A 21,524-nucleotide genomic window follows, 5' to 3' on the forward strand; every position below is an offset into this window, starting at 1 on the left:
GTAATTTTTTAATTCAGTAATGTCACAAAACTGTATTTTGAACTGGGAACAACAAGTATAAACAATCCTTAATTTTAGTCACTTAATTTTAAGTAATAAAACAAAGTGAAAGCGATGGCAGTAAGTTTATGTTTTTCTCCGTGGAACTTGAACACACCTTCCGATCGACGAATCTACGCTCGGTAATATGACAGACAATCTCTTGCACCAATCAGAGTCCGCCAGTCCCGCCCTGCGGAAAGTGAAGCTTCTCGACCAATGGTAACCGTCGAATTGGCGCACGTGCCCCTTTCGCGGCAAAAAAGATTTCGCGCGAAAACCGTCCAAGCCTTGTTTAGATGTAGATCAGCTGGGACAATAACAACAATAACAGCCGATAACGGGGTCGGGACGGCGTTTTTATACGCGGACCACTCCCGATGTGAACAACCAAAGGACCAGGAGCCTCTCATTTAAAGGATGCGTGTGTATTTCACCGCTTTATTTCCTTTTATTTCCAGTTTTGTCGGACTGCTTCCTGCGTGCCCCAACAAAACGAGGGGGTTGAAGAACTGCGGCTAATAACTTAGCTAGCATGCTAATCTGCTATATATTTTCATATTAAACGATTTCCGTGTATACTCCGCTGACCTAAGTGTCGCTTTCATACGTGTAGTCTCAAAGATGCTTGTCAGTTATGAAGATGCCTCTTGAATAGTGGATATTTTATTTCGATAGCTTACTTCTGGAAAGCTGCTATAAAGTTTTAATAGCCTTTTAACTACGCCCCATCTCAGGCGTAAGGGTAAATAATACAGTTTTATAGCCGCAAATAGCTAGTTCAGCGGCTGCACCGGGTTGTTTGTGAACTTGTGTCAGTCTGTGTTGTTAGGACAGAAGCTAGCTCGTTAGCAGGGTCGGTAGCTGTGTTGAGGGCAGTGTGGCCAGGCCTCGCGGCTCTACTGTACTGACAGGAGAGATGAAAACAAAAGATTAGCTCGCTCTTGTGCTAGCTCGCTAACCTAAAACGTTTATTACTGCCACGGTCAATGTATGACTTTCTTTGATAACATATCAGCGACTGAGCCTCAAGGCGCCGAGTTGGTATGCATTTAGCAATATTATTTTATTTGCCAAATTTCCTGTTTGGCAGAACATCCTGTCTTGCCGTTTCACTATAAATCTAAAATTGGTTTAGCGCGTCGTTTGCAATAGTTATCTGTTAAAGTTATATTGTCAGTTAAAATATGTGTATTTACTTGATTATATATGAAAAGAAAGATAACAGAGAAAGAGAGACGTTGTATGGAGATGTTAGAGCTGCCTGTGAACACCTGCAAGAAAACTTTCAGGAGGTTTCACCATTGTTCCGTAAATTCACTGAGTACAGCAAATGCAAGTAGGCGTTGATCCTCTGTCTGACCGCAGCATCTTAGTTTGTGACCCCACCCCCCCAAAACCCCCAAAGTCGAGGAAAGGGATACTCAGTGACACACTGCAATGTCAGAGACTCTGATAACGGGGCAGACATCGGAGGATCTGTTGGCCGACTTTGAGACTCTGCTGAACTCTGGGAGTATTGACCTGGGCGAGGACCACCAGATAGTGATCATCACCAGCCCCAGCAATGAGGGACTCCACCCAGCTGCCGCCCCCACCAGCACTGGGGAAATCCTGCTTTTTGCCACACCTCAGGGCCCTGCTGACGTGGGGCTCCAGGACAAGAGACGACCAGCTCTGGGAAGACCCCCGGTGAGGAGAGAGGGTTGTGGTGCGGGTAGAAGACCCAGAGACAGATGTGGGAGAAAGTGAAAGAGCAAGAAGGGAAGTGGTTAGCTGAGGAGCTGTCCCTTGACATAATATTTTGAAATGTTTACATGAACGTGCTTCTGCCTGCATAGCATCCACTTGTTGCTGGAAGAGTTGCTTTCCGTTCAGTAGGGGGTTTCTTTTTGAGTCATGTTCACTTTCATTTCCTCTTCTTAATACATAGAGTATAGAATTGCATGTACTTAATTATTATGGTAGTTTCTTTTTTTTGTTATAAGTCAATGTTTTTTCTGCAACCATTTGTATTTCCTCAGGTAAAAAGAAAGTTAGACCTGGATAGCGATCATCAGTATGTCAGCACCACCCGACCGTCCATAGGCCAAGCACCACCCTCCACACCTGCCCCTCCCAGAGGTACACACACACTAAACATACTCACTTCTTAATCTGCTGATTTTCACAGCTGTGAGTGAGCGCTCCATCCATCCATCATACTCGTAGCTGCAATCTGCCAACCTGTCTTTGTCTTCACTAGACTGACTACTAGCAGAACTAATTCACACTAAATTAAAACTATTGGTCTGTTCAAGTGATAAAGCATACGTTTTAAGCTTCCAGGAAGACAGTGGGTGTTATCATTTATTAATTAATTCATGCTGTTTTCTCCTTCCCGTTGACTTTGATCAATTGTTGTGGTGCAGGAGTTCAAAGCATAAGGGAGGAAAATTGAATGGTTGCTTATGGGAATCACACTTCACTTCATGCACCAAAAAGAAAACAAGAACACATTGTAGCCATTGCACATTCCACATCTTTCCCAGGTCAAGAGAAAAATCAAGAGACCTCTGCTCAGTTCAACAATGATGGCATATTATTTCTGGAATATTTGACAGTGCAATAATTTATCAGATCTGCACAGGATTAAAATCAGACAGACAGACAGTATACCAGTCCTCTGTGGAAAGGCTTAAAATACTCAACTGATACTGAGACACACCTGGAGCAGCACAGCACATCCCAGTATCACACTGGGCCAGGAGAGGAGTTCATTTTTCAGCTAATTCTAATGCAGTAAGCTGTAATTTGTGCTGTAATGACATTAAAAAAGTAACATGAAATGCAGTTCCACCACACACAAAAATGGTACAGTTGGAACAGATTGGGAGTAAATGTAAAGAGTAAAAGAATCATGCATGTGTAATATAACCTGCCTCAAAACATGATGTTATCAAAGGGCATTATATAGGATGGGAATCACCCGTGTGTTAAGAAGCACTAAAGATCTACTGTTTTCTAATAGAGTGGAAGGTCTTGCATATATAAAAATCTGTAAGTGTGGTTTTATGAGTAAAGAAACAACCCTCTGTGGTTATTAGCAGAAATATTAATTAATTAAACATATATGTTCCCTCTCCCTTTCTTTCCAGTTCCTCGAAACACAGCGGAGAAGTCACGTTATGACACCTCCTTGAACCTGACCACCAAACGCTTCCTGAACCTGTTGTCGCAGTCAGCTGACGGTGTGGTGGATCTGAACTGGGCCTCACAGGTCCTGGATGTCCAGAAGAGACGGATCTACGACATAACCAACGTCCTGGAGGGAATCCAGCTCATCTCCAAGAAGTCCAAGAACAACATCCAATGGCTGTGAGTTCAAAATGCTTCACCAGACTTAATAATATGACTGTGAGGAAACGGGTGCAAAGCAGAAGAGTACAAACTAAGACTAAATATGTCTACATCAAACTGGCGTGTGGGGAAAAAACAGAATAAACACAGCTAAGGAAAATGACAAATCTGAAAGCATGAAGCAGAACGTTCCTTACTATGTTTATATTCCACTCTGTTTTTTTCTTTTTTTTTTTTGTGCTGTTTTCTCCTGCAGCGGTAATCGACTTGACGCAGCATTGGTTTCCCGCCATAAGGAGTTGCAGGGGGAGGTGTGTGATCTAACAGAGGCTGAGGAGCAGCTGGACGAGCTCATCTCCAAATGCAACCTGCAGCTTCGACTGCTCACAGAGGACCCGCAGAACAAGAAATATCTTTTAGACCAGGATCAGGTGGCCTAACTGTTGCTGTCAGACCTAAGCTGGTTACAAACCAACATTAGCTTTGACTCACCAGATGTGTGAGGTAGTATGTTCTCACAATGATGACCACTGAAAGTGATTCTAGCAGCACCAGTGAGGCCTAATTGCATATGTCATGGTCATGTATAGCATATGTAAGTTCTTGTCCAAGACAAGACATATCTGGGACTGGCTGTGTTCTTGTATTGATCTATTTATGTGCTGTTTTTCACATTTCTCCTCAAACAAAAATCAGTTGGTTAATTTTGCCAGCTGACATAGACAGCAAAACCTTCACTCAATAGCATTGCAGTCTTGGACTCTGTTAGTATTGGCAAGAAACAAGTGCAGTTGTGTTGTAGTTCCTTAATTGTTGTGTTCATCACGTTTGGGTATGTGCGCTGCCAGGACTTGAAGAAGTCATTTGACTCCCCGGACCAGCTGGTGATGGTGATCAGAGCTCCACCAGAGACCCAGATGCAAGTTTCAGAACCCAGCGAGGTATGGGCCTTAAAAATAAGTTTATATTATACATATATAAGTTTTTAAAAATCATGTTCATCTCTCAGGGTTACCAGGTGTCACTGAAGAGCACGCGGGGTCCAATCGATGTCTTCCTCTGTCCAGAGGACAGCTCCGGCATCTGTAGCCCCGTGACAGGAAGTAGTCCCTCAAGACCTAATCCTGACCCATCCCTGGTCCCGCCTCCCACGCAACCCACAGACCAATCACAAGCCAAAACCTCCACAACTGCCCTAGAAGTGGGTTTATCCTCCCCAGCATCGACATCGTCCACAGTGACAGCAGCCTCCCAGCAGGAGCCCTCATCACTGGTGTTAGGTGGTGACACAGGTGAGTGTTCACATTTGTCAGTGAATACATTTACATTTATCGGAATCCCTCAGTTAAAAGTTTCAGTGGCAGTTTAATTGATACTCTTCCCAAAATCTTTAAAAGCACTGTAGCTGCGAAATCTGTTGTTCTTTATGCAGAACAGGTCGACTTGAATTTATGTTAGTCACAATGGAAAACAGAATCAACAGAGACTTATTAAGCCTCTCCTGCTGCATAACCCACTTCTCTTGTGCTGGGTCTTCTGCAGTAATGAGAGCAGCTCTCACCCAATGGCAACAATTTATCGCGTAAAAAGCAAAAAGTGTGGATAGTGTGCTCATCCAGCCTCAGTTGGATTATATTATATTATATATTCTATAGCTTTATTATTGATTTCTGAATTAAATTATGGCCACAGGAATAAAAATGATAGTGTCGGTTATATAAGAGTTAGTGATTTAGGATGTTTTTCTCTTAGAACATTTGTAACTTGAGAGGACCTAGTGCTGTTAAATTTGTATTCCGCTCAGAAAGTGGAAGCTAATTATCCTAACTTGCTAACATTAGCACTGATCCCTACTCTACATTACTTTTCATTTCAGTCATCTTATATTTCAGGACGAGACAGTTGCACCTTAATTCATTACAACAGATATTTGAATAGAACAAGTGCCAGTGTAACTACAGTATTTTACAGTGTTGTAGCTTTGTTAGCATCTGCTTTCAGTCTGTTTATAGAGTGTTGTTAAGAGTTAGTCAGTCCTTAAAGTGTTTTATTTTAACCTGGAGGAGTTTCTGAAGGCTGCTGTAACATGTTCTGCTGCTACAGAGGAAATAAATTAATGACGAGTGAGAACAAGAAATGACCCGGGGGTAAAATCTGTCAAACAGCCAAGAATTCCGTCGAAGTTTGAAAAATGTTAACTTTCAGAGTCTTTCAGAGAAAATACTTATGAGAGAGGACTTGACTCGCTGCAATAAGTCAGTTAGCTGACTAGTGTCTTCTGGGAAAGCAAGCTGTCCCCGGACAATCAACCAAACAAAAGTTTTGGTGATTAACCAAACGGCTTACATTGTCAGATGGCTGTGGAAAAATTGCAGTTCAAATCTATTCACTATAAAACTTGTTTTACTAATATTATTTTGTGACGTTCACTCACAAAAATATGAAATTACTTCAGGACATAGTGATCACTTCATCAGTGTTTCTCTCTCTCTTTTTTTTTTTTTTTTTTTTTCACTAATGTCTGGGTGTACTGTGAGAATCAATAACCTGTGTTGTGTTTTAAAATGATGTGGGAAAAAATGATTTGAAAAAGAATATTTTCAGAATTCCCAAACATTCTGACCAAAGGACAAAGATTGACAGCTCTTTGATTCTGACTGAACGATCAGCTGAGTAATTAATAGGTTTTTAGCCAATTAGTTAAAACCAACCACAAACCACTGTGACCATCTCAATCACATTTTACTTTGTGTGACAGAGTCGCTCCTTGGAGGTGATCCGTTCTCCAGCCTCGGAGACATGCCCGACTTTGACTTCTCACCCCTTTCCTCCTCTGACTTCCTGAACGGAGAGGGCCTCCCTCTCCCATTGGACGGTTTCATTAACCTGTCTCCCCCTCATAGTCATGACTACCACTTCGGACTGGAGGACCATGAAGGCATCAGTGAACTGTTTGATTGTGACTTTGGTGACCTATCACAAGTTTTGGGGGACACTTAGATGAAAAGGGAGGTGAGGAGTAACGAAGGAAAATCATTATATTTAGTACTTTCCCTCTATCCCCTGTGGATTCTAAAGGAGGACTGGAAAACAACATTTTATGGACAACTGTTTGTTTAAAAAAAAGAAAAAAACACAGTTAATGTTTAAAATTGTGGGGTGAAGGAAAATGATTTGTATAGTAATTGTTTATTATCCCTAAAATACCACCCCAGCTACAAGATCTTCCCCAGATTCGTGCCCCAAATTGTACAGCACATTATGAGCACTTCTCTTTGGCCATTTAAACATTTTAGACCAAGACTTTAGCTTTAGTATAGCTATTTAAATTATTTATATGAATGTTATTTTGATATTTTGTATCAAGTGAGGTTTTTGCTGTTATTGATAATGTTTTATCTAAGAGGATTGTGCAGGTGTTTGTGTGTAGAGAATGGACTCATTGGGCTGGTTTCCTTAACACTGGTTAGTGTGCATGCTACAACTTATAAGGCTGGTTTCTTAGACCGCTCATCCTGAAGTGTTTTCTCCAACAGGGGAAAAGTTTGTGTCCCACACCTTTAAGCTCGAGCTATTGTAATAGTAGTACAGATTCATGGCAGGGCTTTCTGAAAGCATCTTGGAGGTATGGTGTAGTTTCACGCTCGCTCTCTTTTTTTTTCTTTTTTTTTTTTGATTGTAAGCTCAAAACAAATATAAAAGGCTTACCCCTAAAAATAATTAGTGTCTAAAACACTGGAAACCTGAAAAACTGGATCCTCTGATTTCCCTGTTGGTGACAGTGACATCCCAGGCAGAGACTAGATTTGCACATTTCCCACGGTCTCCCACAGAAGATTAACAACAGTTTGTAATAAACAGTTTCAGTTAATTTGAACTCTGTTTCCTTGAGGTGAACACAAACTAAGAACTAAGATGCTTTTGGGGAACTGGACTTCATCTTTCTTTAAATAAATGATAACATAAAGGGTTACCATGACATTTTTTTCTTCAAAAGACGATTTTAAATGATAATGGTAAAAAAACAACTCCACAGTCTAAGAAATAATTAGGTTTTGAGGTTAAAATAAGCAGTTAAAGTTGTGTGCAGGAAACCAGGCGATGCTGCAGTTATGGTAGCGGGTAACAACTAATACTGAATATCTTATTCTCTATTAGTTAGCTAGGCATTTAGTCATAGTCTCAGGTGTTTGGAGCGGAGCAAGTCTTAAATCAATGTTTTTGATGCAAACATGAGAGTGACTGTTTTAGATCTATTTCATGGGTGACATGTAGGTTGATTCATTAGATTTTTACAGGTTTAGTGTATGCTTAAAGATGGTGTATGTTTTTTTTCATTCAACTTTTTCAGCCAAGGGTTCACTTGGGAAAAGTTTACCGGATGCCTGTAGATTTACACTCCCGAAACCACCTGTTACGGTCACGTGGCGAAGCTGGCAGCAGGTCTTGAGCCCTGATAATGTGGTTAAAGGAGTTCAATAGATGCTCACAAACCATTCACTCTTTAATGCATGTTTTCTGAAAGTATTCAGTATGGTCTGTTTCTCATTATTAATGAATAAAAGCACTGCTGCATCTTTGCTTTCACCAATCTAATCAGTGTAGAGCAGTGATGACTTCAGGAAGGGTTAAGTGGAAGTGAGGAACTCTTGAAAGGAATTCAACAGGGACATCCTGTCATTGTTCAGTATATGCACATCAGATCAGTTGAGAAAGTTAATGTTCATGCCTTAAATCAATTCCCTTTACCAAGTAAAGGTATGTACATGTTATCTTAGCCCCAGAAGGATCAGTTCCTTCTTGTTTTTCTACTATAGTGATACCAGGCTTCACATGCCTCTACACACCTTTGTTGTGTTTCTGTTGAAACCACATTGATTTCCATTTGATTTAAGCAGCAATAACAGATGTTTTCACATCATGTATTCAGTGTGAGATGACAAACTGTCCTGTATTGTTGTAGTTAGACTTGTCTTTTTTCATGTTCTAAGTTATGTAAGCTAACATGTTTTTGCATTCCTGAAGAATAGGGTTTTAGTATGTGTGTGGGAAAATACAAATTGTTTTGATAAATTTGATATTTATTTAAAAAAAATGAATAGAAAAAATGGTACAAAATGTTTCATTTATTTTTCTGGCAGGAAGGGACTTGACTTTTACTTGGTAAATCTGTGCATTGTTAAATGTGCCCTTTAGTGGTGAAAAGAAGTAAGTACATTTATATCTTGCCATCTTTTTTCCCCTCATGGAGAATAGATTTTCCTGTCTTACCTTTTGTGCATGTCCAACCTTTGCTTTGGCTAATGATGCCAGAAACTATATTTCAAGAGAAAATGACAAATACAGTGTATTTGTCAAACTGACTTAACGTCTGACTTGATTATTTACCCTTGTCATGTCATGGCCTTACCAGTCACACCAGTTTAGATTACGAATATTGCAGTTGCTGGCAACATTGTTATTCTAAGGTTGTACATGTATCAGTGTAGCCTTTGGGTGCCTCGGACTCTCGTGTGAAAGTGTGAAAGCCTTGTGACCATCTTTTGTTCTCTTGCATTTTTCTGTATCCTCAGCTCTGTGGAAACCTTAAAATCCAGCATACAATTACAACAGCATCTGAAGAGTTTGGGCCAGTCTTAGCCTTCATCTTCCATCAGCAGCTGATGGACTTTGTTCACAGAATGTGAGCAGGTCATTTTGTCAGCCTTTGTGAAAGTTGTCATGCTTTGGTTCTCAGTTATCTGCAGGATAAATGCAGTGCCTTGTTGGGGTAGTGTTATAAATCAATAGTCAAATCAGGATTTGTGTGTGTGTGTGTGTGTGTGTGTGTGTGTGTGTGTGTGTGTGTGTGTGTGTGTGGTCATGGTGAAAGAATGCTGTGTTTTCAGGTTTTTGAGGGGTTTTGTTCAATACAACATTTGCACCTGGGTTGAAATCAAATCACCTTCAGTTAAAACTCCAAAAAGAATCTTCTATAAATGTATCTTTGGGAATTGTAGGAATTAAAGCAGGTGTAAGGAGTGGGATTTTCTGAAATAACGGGTCAGAGTTGTATTTTATTCATCATGAAATATAACATTTGATCCAAACTATGTAACACTATCAATATCTATAAAATGGGGTTTAGATCTATAAGCTCAGTTGACTGACAAGAAATGAAACAGCTGGTTTAACAGAACGAAAGTGAATTGACTCCAACCCTGATTTCATTGCTGTTCAAAGTGCTTTTAAGGGAAATTGTGGCTTATCCAGCAACTTAACAATTAATCACGTTTTTTTAATAACAGATGTTATTTCTGGCTACATTCTGGGTTAAAAAACATACAGGTTTGTACTTGTGAACTGTTGATGGGCTGCAATATGCCTTTTTGTATCACTTTTTCTTTGACAAAAATAAAGTTAACTATTTTGATTTGACAATTTGCACATCTTTCTGTAATATAAAAGGGAGTGATGGGGTCAGTTTGAAAATGAGTAAAAAAGTGTTGAAACTCACATAAGCTATAGGGGGAGGACCCACACAGACCGTCTCTTTGTAGTCATTTTGTGGCTCTTTGTAGTTGTTTTGCATTTCTTTACAGTCATTTTCTGTTTCTGTGTAGTTGTTTGAGTGGCTGTCCGACCTGAACTGTTAGTGGAAAAAAATCGAATGTTTTGTAGAAAATTTATTATTACACATTATGTAACAATCATCGAAACAAAGGACCGAGACTGCTTGAAAGAACCTGAAAAAATACATTTAGAGGTCAATTGTCTCATACATGTTGTTGTCTTAGCTAAGCAGCTAGAGGGAGCCCTTCACCCAAGACGACAAGCTGACAATCAGTATTCACACGGTAGTTAATTGAGCCAGTTCTCTCTGAAAAGTGGTTTTAGTCATGAATCAGTGGTTTTAGTCATGAATCAGTGGTTTTAGTCATGAATCAGTGGCATTAAGAAATGATGGGGTGTGCAATGTTTACATGTGTATGCCCTGATTCTTATTTGGAAGTACATCAGTCATCGTTCTGGAGAAAGGTGTGTCTGTCCCACTGGTTCAGTTTTTTTTATGTCCACCACTTTGACCAAGACTGAAATATCTCATTAATTACTTTATAGATTCTCATAAGATTGTTGGTCCCCAGAGGATGAATCCTAATGACCTTTCCTCTGCTGTCACCATGAGTTTCACATTTGAGGAGAGAAATTCTACAACTTATGATTTGCAGCCATATTTAATACAAACATTCAGCTCCTGTCCTCCAGGCTTAAACTTAACCATCTAGGACCATCATCAAGTCAAAATTTAAATGTGTCCAATATTTTGATTTATTATCAAAGATGCAGTATTGTGTGAATACAGGGAGAACAGCACAAACTTTCAGTGTCCCCCAGGAGAAATTCATAGTATTGGACTCAGTTGTTCACATTATAAGTGACATAAATAGTTGTGTCAAGAATGAAAAAAGAGAGGGGGGAGTTTAAACCTTGATTCCTTTTGAGCATGAATTTAGGATTGTCAGTTTAGGATAGTTACACAACTGGTCAGACACAGAGTACACTAATCACTCTTGGCCTGCTGCTACTCATTAACCTGGTTTTTAAGTGTTTGCCACTCCCACTTTGGGCAGAATATCTTTTTTTAAAAAGCAATGGTGGATGGTCACAGGGAGATATTTATCAGCGGGAAGGTGGAGCACGCTTGTCATTCCTTCAGTCACTTGCTACTCATGTTGTCAGACCATGGACTGCATGCAGCAGACAACACACAACATCAGTGGTGAGTTCACTCTGTGAATCATGCTTAACTTCAAGCTTTTTCTTCTCCAGATAAAGACATGCACATGGTTTTGGGTTGCTTTAAAATAAAATGAAGTTTTGTTTGATAGTGTTGATGTGCTTTCTTTAGATTCTAGGTTCTCATTTAAGACCCAGATATCTAACCTCCTCTAACCTCTCAACAGAAAATATGTACAGGAATAACAATTGTTCAGTCCAGTATTTTTCCTGGACTAAACGTTGTATTCTTCTGTATTTTGTTCTATCCAGCCACAGCCAGAAATCGTACGATTCCATTAACATTGTGGCATCAAAATGAAACCACTGGATTTTTAAAAAATGTTTATTTACAAAACTCATCACTCCCCTTCTTTCCCTCCTCTTTTACTCTAACTCCTGCTTTGCTTTTCTCATTTTTTCCTTCTGTCTTAAGATTTGTATAGTTTTCATATTGTGTCATCTGTCTTTCTAGGCACTGACCATGGCCATTGCCACCTGAAGTTGGTCAACTTTAAAGTTCATGACAACCACACTTCCCATGAGACACAGGGGCTTAGTGAAAAACAGCTGGTGGTGCGACGAGGGAAACCCTTCAAACTCTCTCTGCTGTTTTGTGGCCGGTTGTGGAATCCTCACACCGAGCGCCTTGTCCTGGAGGTTTGGCTAGGTATCAGGGATAGGATTGTTTGCTCATGTTTAAAGGAACGCTCTGTAATTTATGAAGAAAATTGCGTAACACCGTCTTCACTCATTCAAAAGAAAAGTACATTCATATGTGATGATAAGCACCCTTGCTTAATCCAACAAACTCAGGGTGGTTGTTGCTTCAGGCTTACTTGGCATGATACGACCAGTAGTTTAGGGTGACTAATTTTAGCAAACTTTCAATAATTATCACTGTACTGTTGGTATTTAAATTGCTTATCTGCTTTTGAGTGAGATGAGAAGATCAACATCAGTTTTTGTGTCTGTGTGTTAAGTAGCATAGCTTAGCATAAACAGGGGAAACGGGAAAACAATGGAAGCATCTACGTTCCCAGAGTCTGTACACAACCAGAAAGCACAGCAGTTTGTGGTTTTAAGGAGAGTTATGTGCTTTTGTACTTTGGCGCAGCATCTCCAGCCACAGTGCACAGTCACTGTGTCCAGCTGTTGTTTCCTATGAAATACTGACATGTAACTCACCCACAAACTGGATTTCTAAAATCTTCTAAATTGTATGCTATGGTAGGCTAAATATGTCCTGACTCCATCTCTGTACTTAGACCACAGACATAAGTGTGAAGGGAAGTAAACTACAATACAGAGATAAGGAGGACAGGAGGGATGAACAGTTGACAATTAGGTAATAATGGTTAATACTATGTAGCAGAGGCAATGAGAGTAGTCACCAGGACACCTAATTATCTCTGTGATATTTATTAATTCAATTTTTCATTTTTTAAGAGTTATTATTTTGTCATTCAAACATTACATAGTCCTGCTTTAAGTAAACTTTCATTCACCATTCAGGCAGTCTGTCAGAGAGGATCCCAGTCCAGTTCGGTAACAAGTGGTCCGACCTCCAACACTGGTCAGCCACAATCTACCCAGACGACTGTGCATTCTAAGTCAGTCACCGTCCACATCTGTTCTCCTGTCTTATCTTCTGTGGCTGTATACAATCTCCTGGTCCACATAGAGACCAAATACAACAGAAAGAGCTACGCAGTTGGATCATTTGTGCTTCTCTGCAACCCTTGGCTGAAAGGTGAGTCCATGGCGATAACACTCTTCTTATATTCTACAGGCTTTTGCTATAATCTTGTGAATGTACTGAGCCCCACGGCGGTGCTCCCCTTTGAAGTCATCCCACACCACTGTCTTTTCAGATGATCCAGTCTACATGCCACTGGATGCTCAAATACAAGAGTATATAAAGAGTGATTATGGGTTGGTGTTCATGGGCACTAATCTAAACGTCAGGAGTCGTCCCTGGTCGTATGGTCAGGTATGTGAATAGACCATGTATAATCACAGAATTGGTTTGCAGGTGAGGAAACAGTGCATTCACACTGATGTTTCTGTATGTGCAGTATGAGCCTGGGGTCCTAGAGGCATGTCTGAGGCTCCTGCAGGTCAGCCCACAGCACCTCAGTGACAAAGACAAAGACTACATTCGACGAGCAGACCCTGTCTATCTGAGCAGGGTGGTCTGTGCTATGGTGAGAGAGAACATTCACAAACACTGCAAACATGCACATGCATTTCCTCTCGTGGCAAATTTGTGACTATTATTATTACCACTAACATCATGACTGGAATTTATTGAACAACAATTTTCTGTGCAGTTTCACAGTGAAGAAAGAAAGAAAGTGAAGTCAGTAATGTGTCTCCTCCTGTCCAAGGTGAACTGTAATGATGACCTGGGTATACTGGAGGGGAAGTGGCAGGGCAGCTACAAAGATGGTGTGAAGCCTACAGATTGGAGCAGCAGTGCTGACATCCTTCACCACTGGGTCTCATCCAACTATAGCCCTGTACGCTATGGACAGTGCTGGGTATTTGCATCCGTCCTCTGCACAGGTACTTTGAATAACTGGGGCACAAGAGTGTATTTATGCCAACATTAATGTGTAACAGTTGCCCTACATCTGATTTTAACTGGCCTTTTGAGTCCAGTAGAATTCATAATCCAACAGTCATCAGAGGTTTTAGTTTCTTGCGATGTTCGTGATACTATGCACTGATGATATACACGCCACATCCACGTGGGTTTAATTTTCACTGAATGATGTGAGGCATGTTTGTGTGGTTTTCATGATATGCCGTATTAGTAAATCCCAAGTCGAATGTATTAGAACTTCCCAAAAATCAGCTTCCAGACATAATTACAACTCTGTAATTGACATGAATGTTATTTACTTCATATGTTATAAACTTTCAATTAGGATAACTCCAATATTCTATAAAATGAATGTGGCATTAAGCCCATGAACAGGGATGCAATGTGGCACTGGAGGAGTTTTCTAAAGTCTGGAAACTACAAATTTATAACAGAGCCCATGTTATGTACTTGATAGATAACAATGTTAACAGGCAGAGAGGGGCTAAGGAGAAGAAGTTGTCAAACTGCATTGTGGGACTTTTTTCTCCCTCCCCAGAGTCCACCAACTTGCAATCGTATTTGTTATGCAATATTTGGCTGTTTATGTTTGCTGCTTTTTGTGGGATTTATATTGATCACGTTTTAGTTCAGTTTATAGTAAATGTTAAAGTTATTAGATCATAAAATGTTGATTCACTTAAGGGACAGATTGTTCAAGTTCCAATAAAAAGAAAAAATCTAAATTAGAAGTAGACAACAAAAACATAGAAGTTGCATTTATGTTGTTTTTGTTGTTTTATGTATTTTAGACATATCATCATCATGTGTAGAAAGATAAAACTGCTTCATTTATGTCTTTATATTTTTACAAAGAGGTTTAATACCTTGATTTGGTTATAAAAGTGATAATAAGGAATGACTGTTTTTTTCCAGTGATGAGAGTGCTGGGGATTCCCTCCAGGGTTGTGACAGTTTTTAATGCAGCCCATGATGGTAATGCCAACCAAAAAATTGAAGAGTTTTACTCGAGCACAGGGGAGAAGCTCAACCTGTCGAAGGACAGCATTTGGTTAGTGTCATTTTATCTCACACCCTAAAGATAACAATCTGTATTTTAATGGATTAGTTATCAGTATGATCTGACAGTGTACACTCAAACTGAATTTTCAGTGAATCCTTATTATTTTAATCCAGCATATCTGTTTTAAAATTAACTTAATAAATGTTTTATATGAAAAAATGAATCATGAAAAGTGTAGCAGTCCACGTTTCTGTGGGTTGATGTCAACACTTCAATTGTATTTTTACTTTGGTGTGTTTGCCTGTTAGTTATTCATCTGTGTTTATTGGTGTCTGCATACTCATTTTCTGAGTGTGAGTGTGTGCACATTCATTCCTATATGCCCTGCAGGAACTTCCATGTGTGGGTGGAGTGCTGGATGAGAAGACTAGACCTCGGTGCAGAGTTTGACGGCTGGCAGATAGTGGACCCAACACCCCAGGAGAAGAGTGCTGGTGGGTCCCGCCCCAAGTGGGCCTCAATATAGTGCTGTTATCTATTTGGATTATATTTATAGGTTTGGACAGAAATGCTAAACAAAGACTTTACTGGACATACCTGGTCAAAACTGAATGTGACATGAAAGCTTCCTTCCTCCGTAGATATCATTTATATCAGTGGAAAATAATAGGTAGGGTGGCTGATGTGTTAATATTACATAACTAAAATGTAACAATGGACATATGTTTCTCTACAGGGATATTCTGCTGTGGCCCTTGCCCAGTAGGTGCCGTCCAGCAACGCTGCCTTGGTGTCCCATATGATACCCCGTTTCTCTATGCCTCTGTTGATGCTGACATCGTACAGTTAATTGTGCGTGACGGCCTGGTGGTGGGGAGAAGGATGGATACTGAGTCTGTGGGGCAGCTGATCTACACCAAAAGCATTGGCTCAGACAGTCCAGAGAATTTGACATCCACTTATAAGAGTAAGAAAATTAGGTCCTGTGTCTGTGAGGCTTTCCAGGAAGAGATCCAGAAAGATTGTTAAAAAGATAGATACAGATACAGATACAGTATATCTTCTTTTAAAAGCAGCCAGTTTGTGTAATGAGAAGAGTCAGCATGATGCAAATGCAATATGTAGAGAGGTCTAAAGTAGGGTTTGTTTTGTCATTGTGTGTTTATGATTTTTCTCCATTTTCTGTTCTTTTTTCAGGGAGGCACCAGGTAGTCCAATACAGAGAACAGCCTCACGGTCAGTGGCTGTGTAACAATCTTCACCCTCCTTTCCCTTTGCAAACATAAATATGTGTGCATAAATACCTTCAAATTTAATACATTTTGCCATTTAATGTGGATAACAGGAGAGACAATGCAGAACCAGGAAGACCAAAATAAAAGTTAAAATGGTGCTCCCTCCATCACTCAGATGGGCCACCTCTACATTTGACTGGACAAATGCACCACTCACTGACTGTGTATTTCCAACCTGGAAAAACTCGCCAGCTGTTCTTGAAACCTCAGATTTCTCCTTTATAATCCACAATCCAGTCAGTGAATAATTGTGAGATGAGAATAGACTGTGTGTTTGCATAAATGAAACTGCATGACCTACTTACATGCACAAAGGCTAATTTTTACAGTGAGCTCACAGCATGTAGTCTAGTTATACCTCTTGATGAACTTTTTTAATTTGATTCTGTTGCCTTTTCCTGACAAAATCTCTCACTTTTACAGCAATGCTTTTACACTCTTCTAATATGCAGTCCTACACAGTTACACTTGAAGGTGCTGAAGGTAAGCTTTAATACTACTCATACTGCCAAAAATCTTGTCAAGTCTCTATTTTAGTTTCATTTTCACAATACACAATGTGGCATGTTTAGGTGTTTGAATGTACTAAGACTGTCACAGCTGTGTTTTACTCCCACTGATTATCTCTGCCCAAGATGTATATGCTAATTAGTCGTAATAACATTTGTAGTAATATCAATAATAGAAGCAGTAATTATTAATGTGTTCATATATGGACCTTTGGATGAAAGCTTTTTACACTGTATATTCATGCTGTGTCTGAAATCACTGTTATCCATTCATTCACCACTCCCCGTCAATGCTTTATTCTGTAGTGGACAGTAAACTATGAATCATCATCATTTTGTGTTACCGCGTGTTGTTAAAACATCACAAATGCAGTCTCCATCAGTTTATCCAGTAGCTGTTTGAACCAATGTACACATTTCTCAGTTTCATCTCCAGAAGGAATGTCACCCGGCTTAGAGGTGTCCCTAAGCATCAATGGGGTGCCAACAGTGGGTGAGAGCATTTCCATGAGTGTGACTGTCACAAATCAGTCAAGCAACCCCAGGGTCCTGATGGAATACCTCAATGCCCAGCTGAAAGAGTACAACAGTGACCCACAGAAGAGCTTCTGGAAAACACACAGAGAGGTGCACATACAGCCGCATGAAGGTGAAGAGGCTCGTAACTCTCTGAGCACAAAGACATGCATGATTCACGTGCACTGTTGCACTGTCATGTTAATATTACTGTTTGATAAATCAAACCTCTGCAGAAACTTAAAACATACAGTAGGAATTATTTGTATCTTCTGACTGATTAGCTTGTTTTTCTCTCACATTAATTTTACTACATACTTCACCTTCTCTGCAGTTTTGACACTCAAGCACACCATCCCTCCCTCTGACTATGAGTCAGTCATGGCAGATGATGACATTGTGAATCTTGCTGTGGTGATAAAGGACGTGAGGACTGAAGAAAGAGTCCTGGATACAAAGGATTTCAACATTAGCTCACCACAGATAACCATAGAGGTACGGCAGCATCCAGCCTCCCTTCTCTTCAGCTCACAAAGTATTATGAATGAATTATGTAGCATTGTCCTCCTTTCTTTTTATTTTTCATCTTCCTCGCTTTGATCTCTCTCATGGTTGTCACTGTTATTAGTGTGATGAAGAGCAAAGACAGAGCTCATATCAGAGAAACATTCAACATTAAGTCCTGTCGTTCCCTGTCATCCAGAACAGTAGGGTTTCAGTCTGCTGAGAGCATGAACGCACACAGACATGAGCTTCCACCTTCACTTCCTGTGGAAGTCAAATAAAAACAAGACACATAAATGTGTCAAATGACATATAACCTCACACAAAGTCATCTGTGCTGCTGTGAAACAGTTTTGATTTGCTGTGTAACAGTTTCATTACCACTCAGCACAGCGTGGATTAACATGTTAACTGAGTGGGTGGTTTAACTGTTGGGTAACTGATCATGTAATCTGCTGTTCTGCAGATCGAAGGAGGGGACAGCATCCAGATGAAGAAGGAGCACACAGTCCAGGTGTCCTTCACCAACAACTTCACCAAAACTCTGAGTGGAGCTGTGCTCACTGTGGAAGGATCTGGCTTGTTAAAGGGCAAACAAGAGGTTAGGTAAGTCTGTTGAAATTTGGACTTAAAGAAACAATAAATCATCATTCTCAAGTGATGTGTCCAGTTGTTGTCTGCATGGCTCCTTGGCACAACAGAGGTGTATAATTTATTGTGTGGTCACATTCCAGTGATGTCATACATACTTTTCCTTTATGCCTGAGCTGGGAGGAAAACATGGTTTGTGGTTTAAGCGTCTCAGGAATGTGGTCAGGTATGTTTTTACAGCAGTTGGAACATAATGTTGTTACTTTCAAATGAGGTTGAGTAGGTCTGTGGGGAGAGTGAGGAACCATCACCCTCGGGAGTTAAATTTACCATCAGCGTATATTCATGCAATGATCTCCTCTTCTTTGTTTCTGCTTATTTCAAATTCAACTTCAAAATTTTCTTTATTGGCAAAGCAGGCTGTACTTTAGTTACAATGTATGTGGTTCAGAATGTACGAAAAAAAAAGGACAACAGGTGGTTTGTGTGTAAATCTACAGCTGACCTCAAAACATTCCTCCTTCAAATGAAATGTGTATTATTATTTTAAAAACATGTTTTTAGCAACAAATCTAATCCACTCTGCAAAAACAGTTTCAAATGTAGTCGTGCAACATTAATCTGCATCTTGCTAGAGTGCATTTTCAAAGTTGGACATTTTTATTTTTATTTTTTGTCCCCATGTCAAGGTATTAGAGCTTTATTTTGGTGAAGAACTTGACTCATCTGTGTTTCAACAGGCCACAGTGTAGCAGGAAGTCTCTCTATGTCTCTGCCTCTTGTCAGCAGAATTTAGGCTAGTCTGTTAGTCTGTTTTCTCTGGGTTGCCAGCTTTGACTGTGTAGACCAGTCTTAATGGTTAGGCTCAGGTAGTTTATGTTTTCTGCTTCCACTAATCTGCCACTTGGTTTCATCTCTACAGTGCTAAATAACACTGAAGTTTACATACAAATTACTACAACTACATCACAACTGTCCATATTCCATATTTGAATTTTGCTGTTGTTTCCCTGTTTGTGGTGAAGACTTGATCCTCATCTCCCACTTCCTCTTCTTTTACTCCTCCTCCAGCTCTTTAACTAGACAGACTTTGTCAATGGAAGTGTGGAAACTTCTGAGTCCAGTGTTTCCTGGTTTGGTCTGTTTCCTCTCTTAATCATATCCCCTAGAGCCATGGTGGCTTTTTACTGGCACAGACAATGCAGCAAAAGTTTCACCCCAGAGAGGAATAAGCTGGCTAACAAGAGAAGAGATTCAGCAGAACTATCTAGTACAGAGGTGATAAATCATCATGCTAAATACTGGAACAATAAAACTGATTTGGCATTTACTTCTTTGGCTTGAAAAGGGGCAAGAAAGTGAGTTCTGGGAGCCTGCACCTGGCAAAGGATTGGTTGTATAATTGGTGGTATTAATCAACACTCACCACACACACACACACACACACAGACACGCACACACACACACACACATTTTCTGTATATTATGATCATTTTGTGCTGTGGTGCAGCTGATCTCTTGCCAATTGCCTCTTTTATTCATTGTACAATATTATTACCTACTTTTGTACAAAACAATGGCTCTCCTGACTGTTTCAGGGCTGCTCTGGAGATCTCTCTCCTCTCTCTCTCTCTCTCTCTCTCTCACTCTCTCTCACTCTCTCTCTCTCTCTCTCTCTCTCTCTCTCTCTCTCTCTCTCTCTCTCTCTCTCTCTCTCTCTCTCTCTCTCACTCTCTCTCTCTCTCTCTGTGTGTGTATGCCTTTGTCAGAGTTGAAAATTGACCAAATTAAGTTTCTTTCTGTGTGTGTGTGTGTCTCCCAGGCTGCCTCTTCTACAGCCAGGTAAGAAGATAGAGAAGAGGATGTCTATCATGGCCACCTCACCTGGCACCAAAGTGCTTATGGCCACATTCTCACACAGCAACAGCCCCACTGTCATTTCCAGGAGCCTCCATAAAGTCTCTGTCGTGGCTGCATAATAGGGGGCAGTCTGTCCTCTAGCTTCGCTTACCTACCACTACCTTCTGAGTACAGCTAGACCAATAACACACATTCATTTCTTCACACTGGGACATATTAAAGGTGTTTTTGTTTTTTTTTAAGTAATTACTGTATTGTATTTTTATTTTCTGTGAATACATTAAACTAATATATTTGCATCAGTGGATAGTAATCAGTCACTGAGGACTAAAATAATACAATGCAACACTGAAATATGCTAAATTTAAATAGAAATAATGTCATAATAGGCCCTTCTGTAGGTGCAGAGGTATCAAACAGATTTCAGGTGTATGACGCTGAACCAGTAAGTCACACCTATAAATATTTCTACAATCAAGTGGATAAGTGTACACCTCAAGATAGAGTCAAGATAATAGATATTTAGATAGCAGACATTTTGGCACATCATAGCAGTTGCCTTATTGAGTTCCAAGTCCCTGGTATTGTGTGTGCTGGCTTCTTGCGACCCTCCCATTCACAACACTTGTTTCACTGTGGTTTTCCTGGTTTGACAAGTCAAATTACCTCATGTCACAGCGTTGCAAACAAACATGGTATATACACACAGGGAATGAGCAAGAACCAAAAGCAACATTCAACATTTTCAACATTTTCAACATTTTCATTTTTTTCTCACTGATGCAGTAAGATGAGGTTGAAAGTTCTGGAAAAGGTATGTGGACCTTGCATTTACAGTTATTTTTGTCAAATTATTGGTTGGTAGTAGTCACATCTCTGGGTGAAACTAAAGGCAAAGTCTGATTTCTTTCTGATGTAATCAACAAGAGGTTTTAATGGTAGCAGATCACTGTATATGCCTTCATAATGATTGCTTATATAAGAATACACTCTGTTTTTCTATTTTATTTTATTCTAAAAGTTAAAAAAAGAAAACTGTCTGCAGACTCTTGTAAATCTTCCAAGTGATGTTTTCTGCCCTGCAGTGAGCCACATCACAGTTACCTTTGACTTACTGCTTATCTGGTTAGTGAGTTGACACCAGGGCCAGACTGGAAAAGAAATTAAGTCCACTGCTTATCCCCTGAGACTTGCCCAGGAATTATTCTGACAACTGAGAATGAAAACGGTCACAAATCTGTTATAAATATAATGATAAATAAAATGTATTTTTATATGTATATTATATGTATATTCTTTAAGTGGCCTGGTGTGACCCATGATCGCAATCACATCTCACAAAATCTTATCACACTGATCAGATAATCATATCCTGTCTTTCTTGAAAGTGAAGATTCTCACCATCCAGTGGCACACACAGTATCACAGTACATTCAGTTAGTGAGTCAGAAGCAGCTGCCTGACCTGTCAACACCCTCAGATGTACTTTGTTGCCTTTGACTTAC

At 39.9% G+C, this 21,524-nt stretch overlaps 2 protein-coding genes across 2 annotated transcripts; both read left to right on the forward strand.

The window, feature by feature from the left end:
* Positions 1 to 304: 304 nt before the first annotated feature.
* e2f1 (E2F transcription factor 1) lies at positions 305 to 7,351 on the forward strand. The gene is made up of 7 exons (XM_018675296.2): positions 305 to 1,731; positions 2,064 to 2,163; positions 3,177 to 3,396; positions 3,635 to 3,787; positions 4,205 to 4,319; positions 4,388 to 4,670; positions 6,137 to 7,351. Exons 1-7 carry the CDS (start codon positions 1,480 to 1,482, stop codon positions 6,376 to 6,378), a joined length of 1,365 nt encoding a protein of 454 aa, XP_018530812.1. The 5' UTR covers positions 305 to 1,479; the 3' UTR covers positions 6,379 to 7,351.
* Positions 7,352 to 11,021: 3,670 nt separating this feature from the next.
* LOC108882496 (protein-glutamine gamma-glutamyltransferase 2-like) lies at positions 11,022 to 21,299 on the forward strand. The gene is given in 16 exon segments (XM_018675008.2): positions 11,022 to 11,137; positions 11,609 to 11,803; positions 12,649 to 12,740; positions 12,742 to 12,886; positions 13,008 to 13,126; positions 13,212 to 13,340; positions 13,524 to 13,701; positions 14,657 to 14,792; positions 15,135 to 15,238; positions 15,481 to 15,711; positions 15,942 to 15,980; positions 16,463 to 16,522; positions 16,973 to 17,197; positions 17,399 to 17,559; positions 18,035 to 18,174; positions 19,982 to 21,299. Coding segments are annotated over 16 exon segments (2,148 nt in total). The 5' UTR covers positions 11,022 to 11,100; the 3' UTR covers positions 20,139 to 21,299.
* The last annotated feature ends 225 nt before the right edge of the window (positions 21,300 to 21,524 follow it).

This window comes from Lates calcarifer, linkage group LG6 (genome assembly GCF_001640805.2).
Source record: "Lates calcarifer isolate ASB-BC8 linkage group LG6, TLL_Latcal_v3, whole genome shotgun sequence".
NCBI lineage: Eukaryota > Metazoa > Chordata > Actinopteri > Centropomidae > Lates > Lates calcarifer.

Bases quoted from the DNA above. Each gene is read 5' to 3' on its own strand.
- e2f1 (XM_018675296.2), top strand. From the start codon at position 1,480: ATGTCAGAGACTCTGATAACGGGGCAGACATCGGAGGATCTGTTGGCC. The intron at 3,397-3,634 runs GTGAGTTCAAAA...TTTCTCCTGCAG, and splicing joins AAGAACAACATCCAATGGCT to CGGTAATCGACTTGACGCAG. The intron at 4,320-4,387 runs GTATGGGCCTTA...TTCATCTCTCAG, and splicing joins AAGTTTCAGAACCCAGCGAG to GGTTACCAGGTGTCACTGAA.